Raw genomic sequence first — 7,178 nt, 5'->3', positions numbered from 1 at the left:
GGAGACATATTTTATTTAGGAATGGAATCCTCACAGTACTGTCTATCCCTTATGCATCCACAAACTGGTTCTAGTACATCTATTTAAAGATGCATTTCAAAAGAGAGGGAGATCAGAAATGTGTGTGTGCACACCACAGAGCTTGATGCTATTTGTGTTCAGTCTTCCCTCAGTTCCTCTCTTATCCTCCAGTTCACATTTCATCCATTAGCACACGACCACAACACGATAGCATCATTATCGTTGAAGTATTGGACACTTAACTCCTACATCAGCCAAACTGGGCACAAATGAAGACAGAGGAAAGCCTTAGTAAGCACTTGGATTGGCTTCAAGCCGGCTCCTTAAACACGTTAGGAAATTGGAACATAATGTTTTAACCACCAAACCTCACTTTGATTGATGTACGTGCAGGAAACTTCACCCAAAACTACACAGAGACTAAAAATGTCCGGTCTCTTCAAGTACAGTCCATCATCACCTACTCACACCGTCACATGTTGGGACCGTACTGTAGAAATCCAAAATGTCCGCCATTCAGATCCAGTGAAAGATGAATGTCAAATGTTCCCTTCTCAACTTTAGCAGTTTTGTGTAGAAGACAAGTGTGGTCTCTCTTCATCATCCACGAACACTTCCTTCCTTCCTTCCTTCTCCCCCCCCCCTTTGGTCTCTCTTCCCTCCTTCCCTTTCAGAAGAAATCTTTGGACGCGGCTTCTGCAAAGTTGGGCGCAGCCATGAGGATGGCAATGGTGCAGATGATGTTGAACACACTGAAACCAACCAGACACAGGCGGTCTATGACCGCTGCAGCAAACTGCCACTGTTCTGCCACACTCACCCTGCGGTCCTGCTCGCGAAGCCTCTCCACCATGTACTGCACCTCCGCCAGGAGGGCCTGTAGCTGGGCGTCAGCCACCCCACCCTGGAGCACCCCCGCCTGGGCATGACTAGCACCCGTTCCCCCTGCTCCGGTCCCGGCCTCCAGGACAGTGTGGCCTGAGGCTGAATTAGAAGGATCGGGATCAGGTGAGGAGGGGGGCTGGGGAGGAGGGCTCCCAAATCTGGTAGAGCAGGGGTGGGGATTGGTAGGGGAGCTGTCAGATCCTCCTCCTCCAGCTCCTCCTCCTGCTCCTGCTCCTCCTCCTGCTCCTCCTCCTGCTCCTCTGCCCCGACTAGTGGTTCTAGCTCTCTGGACTGGTTCCAGATCCGGAGGACTCTGGAAAGACTGAAAGCCCATATAGGGCAGATGGCCATTGGGTTGTGGAAGGGAATTAGGGTTAGGGTTTGGTGGAAGGTTCTGGTCTGGGTTTGGGTGTAGGTTGGGGTGATTAGGACTAGGGTGCAGATTGGGGTTGGGGTGTGAGTGTGGCACGGGGTGGCTGAGCTGAGCCAGGCTCGCCTGCAGGGAGGTGAGGCTCTGGGGCAGGACGGAGGGGGCGGGGGTGGTGCTGGTGGTGGTGGGGGAGGAGGAGGACAGGGTCTTGCTCTGGGAGCTGGACGGGTTCAGGAGCTCCGTGAGATCTGCTCCGTCACCCGGACGTTTCATCCGCAAGAACCAGGGAACCCACTGGAGGAGAACTAGCTGTACCTAGACACACACACACACACGGATAAGAGAGGATAAGTACACACACATGCATGGCTCAGCTAAGGACTTGCTGTTCAGAGGGAATTAATGACAGCTGAACATCCAGAGGGTGAACACAAATACACAAACAAATATCCTCACAAACACACACACACACACTTACATATCCACACACACAAACACACAAACAAATATCCTCACAAACACACACACACTTACATATCCACGCACACAAACACACAAATACACTAACACCTACACACATACCGACACAAACACACACATACACACAAACACACACCACACCTGCCACACACAGTCCACCACCACACACCCACACACACCCACACACGCTACAGAGAAACAAACAGCCATGCCTGAGGCAGGAGTCCATCTCTGTGAACACAGCAAAGCCAAACAGCACAGATGAATAAAGTGATGAAATGAAATCCAAATACACACTCTAACAGAAGCGCTGGAAGTCCCAGGATTCATACATTCATAGACAGATAAACAAACAGACAACAGGTAGACTTGCAGACAGACAGACAGACAGACAGACAGACTGACAGACAGACTGACAGACAAAAAGACAGACAGAGACAAACTCTCACCCACTGGGGCATGTTCCCAGTGTTGGGGTCATGGTGATGGTACTGAAGAACGATCACCGTGGCGACCACCGACATCCCAACAATCACCATGGTACTGGCAAAATACTGACCTATAGGAGACCAGAGGACAGCTGTTAGACACCCATGACTGGGTGTGTTACAAGCACTGCTGTGAGCATCTTTATGATGACCACTAAACCCTTTCTCTCACACACACAGTGACTAACCTATCAGCGGTATGGAGTCTGAAGTGGCTGGCATGATCTCTGCCACCAGCAGCATGAAGACAGTGAGAGACAAGAGCACAGTGATGCCTTCAGGAAGGAGGGATGGAGAGAGGGAGGAGAGGGATTAAGGAAAGAAAAGATTTAAAGCGATTTTGTAAATCCCATCCTTTCTTTTCTGGAAACACAACCAATTCAAGGCTATAAAAATGTGGCTCTCCTAATCTCCCTCCATTTCTTTCTTTCATGTTTTGTTTGTCTCTGTCTCCAGGCTCTCCCTTGCTCTGTGTTTCCTGCCGTCAGGCCCATAAACGTTTCTAAAGAGGCTTTGTTGGAACCCTGCCCCCATTCTGACACAGCACGTCCAGTATGTGTAGAGAGAGACAGAGAGTAAGAAGGACAGAAGAGGAGGGACAGGGATGGGTGAGGCTGCCCTCTCCCCAGCCCCTCTCCTCAGCCCTTTCCCCAGCCCTCTTCCCAGACCCAGCCCTCTCCCCAGCCCTCTCCCAAGCCCCTCTCCCCAGCCCCTCTCCCCAGCCCTCTCCCCAGCCCTCTCCCCAGCCCTCTCCCCAGCTCTCTCCCCAGCCCTCTCCCCAGCCCCTCTCCCCAGCCCTCTCCCCAGCCCTCTCCCCAGCCCCTCTCCCCAGCCCTCTCCCCAGCCCTCTCCCCAGCCCCTCTCCCCAGCCCTCTCCCCAGCCCCTCTCCCCAGCCCTCTCCCCAGCCCTCTCCCCAGCCCTCTCCCCAGCCCTCTCACCCAGGCTGATCTTCTCCCCAGAGCTGGCTGGCAGGAGGAAGCACAGCAGGGTCATGCAGGACAGAAGCACACAGGGGATGAGCAGGTTGAGGGCGTAGTACAGGGTCCTCCGACGCAGGGTCACCACAAAGGTCACGTCGGGGTAGGGCTCCGCGCAACACTCGTAAAACTGCTCGCTCCTTCCCCCAGGAACCCCTAAGTGTGTGGGAGGAGGGGGGTCCAGAGAGGTCCAGAGGATGAAAGAAAGGATTGGGATGGAGGAATGAGAAGATGAAAAGAGGGAGGGGTAAATAAGTGGCAGGCTGGGCCTTCCAGACCAGGGGCTTTGGTAGTCTCTCTCACCCAACAGGTCCCACTCCCCGTTGGTCATGTATCCAGACACGTCAGCCTCTTTCATCTGGAGGTCAAGCAGCCAACCGTCAAAAGTCCAGGAGCCAAACTTCAGCTCACAGTGTTGGATGTCAAATGGAAACCAACGTACGTCCACATTGCACGTGCTGGTGAAGATCCCTGAGAGAGACAGAGAGAGACAGAGAGAGACAGAGAGAGAGAGAGAGAGAGGGGGGGGGGGGGAGAGAGGGGGGAGAGAGAGGGGGAGAGGAACAAGGTAACAAATGTTTTATAAGATTAACAGATCGAACAGAACAGATTTTATAAGAACAGAACAGATTTTATAAGATTAACAGATCGTTACCTTGTTCCTAGTATAGATAGTCCACATATTAGTATAGTTAGTCCACATATTTAAATTTTAGTCCACATATTTACATTTTAGGTCCCTATATGTTTATTGTATGCACCTTCCTGCCAAAGCAAATTCCTTGTCTGTGCAAACTTTCATGGCGAATAAATTCCATTCTGATTCTGATTCTGATTCAGATCATCAAAGTTTCTGAAATAAGATGTAACTTTGTAGTAGAGGCTCCTGCAGACTCACCTGGTGGTAAATACTCACAGAACCCACTGGAGTTGACGAGTACATTGGTCTTAAAGGTGGCATCAAACTTATCGTGAGCACTGAGAAGCAATGAGGAAGGGATCAGCATTGTGTGTGTGTGTGTGTGTGTGTGTGTGTGCGTGTGCTGGGGTGTCGACAGACATTCGGGGCCCAAACCTAACATTGGATCTTAAGATGCTAAATAAAAAACAGATTCATTAATTTGAGCGCAAAATTATGTTTGAGTTTTATGTAATATAAACATTACTTTACACTCATTGTTATCATGACTGTAGGTGCCAAATCCGATTATATCATAAATCAACAGGCAATTTCAAAAGTTTGAATAACAAACTAGATTCTTATCTTTACTACTCTTTTGGAAAAATCCAAAAATACCCAGTTGTTTTTGCCTACGTTCTGCCATTTCTCTTTTAGTCTCCTCCCGCTGACTCTCTTCCTGCTGACTCTCTTCCTGCTGATTCTCTTCCCGCTGTCACTGACTGTCACTTAGGGGGGACCATCAGACACCCCCCCCCCCCGACAGAGTTAGCTAGAGCTAGAGATCTTCACTGACATGCTAGACACATTTATTTTGACAGACTTTAGACAGAATGTAACAAACTCACACATCACACACATTGTTTGTTTGTCGAGATATTAAAATTACATTCTGGGCTACGCTAAAAAGGTTCTGACAAAATGGCTGGCGTTGCCAGTGTGTGTGCGTGAGACTCACCTGTTGTACAACAGTATATCAGGTGTCCAGACCTGGTCTGTAGTGAAGCGCAGGTTCTTCACACCAGGGTACTCTGACTGGTTCCACTGGAGGTAGTGGTCAAACCAGTGCTGAAAGCCAGAGACCACACTGCCATGAAGGAAAACCAGCCAGCACAAACACCAGCCAGCACAAACACCAGCCAGCACAAACACCAGCCAGCACAAACACCAGCCAGCACAAACACCAGCCAGCACAAACACCAGCCAGCGCCAGCACAAACACCAGCCAGCACAAACACCAGCCAGCGCCAGCACAAACACCAGCCAGCACAAACACCAGCCAGCACAAACACCAGCCAACACAAACACACACATATGCATCAACTCACCATCTGAAGCCAAGCATTGGTGGTCAGAATCTGATTCTTCTCATCCTGCAACACATTAAAGAGTTAGAGGTGATGTATTTGGTGTGTGTGTGTGCGTATGTATTGTGTGTCCTGTATGTTGGTAACGTACCACATCCATGACCTGTATGAGAGTGAAGGAGAATCGGACAGTGAGAGGTAGGGAGTCGTTAGCCACTGGTCTCTCCATCGGGTTATAGTCCTTCAGCAGCTCTCTCAGTAGATAGCGCTGGTGTGGCCCCTGCTCTGATACTGAGAGGAGAGGGGGAGAGAGAGACACACACAGAGAGAGACAAACAGAGAGAGACAAACAGAGAGAGAGAGAGAGAGAGAGAGAGAGAGAGAGAGAGAGAGAGAGAGAGAGAGAGAGAGAGAGAGAGAGAGAGAGAGAGAGAGAGGGGGGCAGATAAAAGAAGAGGGAGAGAAAGAGACAGTTACAAATGGACAGATCTATTTGGAAACCATGAAAAAGCTGAGAGATGAATTAGAGATGTGAGAAGGTGCACCGACGGAGGGAAGGAGAAAAGAAAAATGAAAAGAGAGGAGAGATTCCAGTGAAATGGAAGAAAATCATTACAGAATCTTTCGAATGGTGGGGGGTTTTACAAGAGGTAAGATATATTAGTGGTTCAGGCAGGGAAGGGTGGAGTGAAAGGAGGAGGAGGTGAAGGGAAAGTATCCAGCCAGCCCCATAAATTGTAGCACAGATCGATGACTAACAGACGGTTAGAGTCTTTCTGGGGATGTTAAGATGTCAGCTTCGTTCCACAGAGGAAATAGTGACGCCATTAAACAGAGAAACAGACAAACAGACACAAACCAACCTCTAGACAGACAGACAGACAAACAGACTGACAAACAGACAGGCTATTAACATACACAATGACTCATTTGGGGAGTTTCTTACACAGCTATAGCCATAATCTATAATCATGATGAAAACTGTGTCACAGCATTCGTACAAAGTATATCCACACCAAACAGATCCAGATACTGGGTGCATGCGTGCCATCAATCAACCTTTAGCTAAATACTACCACTTTACAATGACATCACACATGTGAACCCCCCTGCATGTCTTTTTCCTGTCATGCACTCAGTCTCTGTCATTCTCTCTCTCCCTTCTCCTACTCCTCTTGTTGTTGTATCTCTCTTCTCACAACTATACTGTTTTGTCCCTATTAGAGATGACACAGCAGGGGACCAGAGTTCAAATACAGTCAATCACTTAGCGGCCACATCAACATCCACACAATGATCCTGTACAATGAACTGCTTATTGTGGAATGAAAATGATTTTTTTTTTAAAGATGTAAAAGATGTGTTTAATTTTTCCCCACTTACCATCGTCGTTTTGCTACGAAAACAAATAAGGACTAACACAAAAACCACAAACTCAAACACCAATGTGTAAAGAATAAAAATCACTCACTGTGAAGCAGGGCTGCCAGTCCAACCAAACATAGAGCCACTTTCCCTCTCATGCTGTGCTCTTCCACATGAGTAGAGAGAGATAGAGGGGATCCCAGCCAGGGACAGAGAGTGAAGGATGAGAGGGGAAGAGAGAGGGGGGAGGGTTCACAGCAAGTCAAGCAGCAACACGAGAATGAGAATCAGACGAGAAGAGGAGCAAAGATGTTTAGACGGAGAACAACACATCACGTATGGGCGTGGGGAAGCAGAAAAGACATGAGAGAGAGAGAGAGACACGGAGGAAGGGTTTGACGAAGCGCATAGATCCCTCTTTTCCACGCAGGAAGACAGAATGGAAGAGATGCCGCAGCACACACAGCAACTTCCACATCGTAGCACTCGCTCGTCACATAAACCTCCAGCCCCCTCCTCTCTTTCATTCCCCCTGTTACTGCTCCACAACAACCTACTCTTCCCTCCCCTTTCACTGCCAAGAGCACCCCCTCCTCACTCCCCCT

The 7,178-nt window shown here is 49.2% G+C and overlaps 1 protein-coding gene across 1 annotated transcript; it reads right to left on the bottom strand.

Moving 5' to 3' along the window:
- LOC134023686 (neuronal acetylcholine receptor subunit alpha-7-like) lies at positions 1-7,124 on the bottom strand. Its single transcript, XM_062465987.1, has 10 exons — positions 6,680-7,124; positions 5,360-5,499; positions 5,230-5,274; positions 4,860-4,969; positions 4,121-4,200; positions 3,526-3,693; positions 3,184-3,378; positions 2,433-2,519; positions 2,206-2,315; positions 1-1,591 (listed from the first exon to the last, which is right to left on the bottom strand). The coding sequence occupies exons 1-10, from the start codon at positions 6,729-6,731 to the stop codon at positions 692-694; spliced, it is 1,887 nt and encodes a 628-aa protein (XP_062321971.1). The 5' UTR covers positions 6,732-7,124; the 3' UTR covers positions 1-691.
- Between the last annotated feature and the right edge of the window lie 54 nt (positions 7,125-7,178).

This window comes from Osmerus eperlanus, chromosome 7 (assembly GCF_963692335.1).
Source record: "Osmerus eperlanus chromosome 7, fOsmEpe2.1, whole genome shotgun sequence".
Classification (NCBI taxonomy): Eukaryota; Metazoa; Chordata; class Actinopteri; order Osmeriformes; family Osmeridae; genus Osmerus; species Osmerus eperlanus.
Note: the sequence above shows the minus strand (reverse complement) of the source record. Positions and strands in the feature narration are given on the sequence as shown.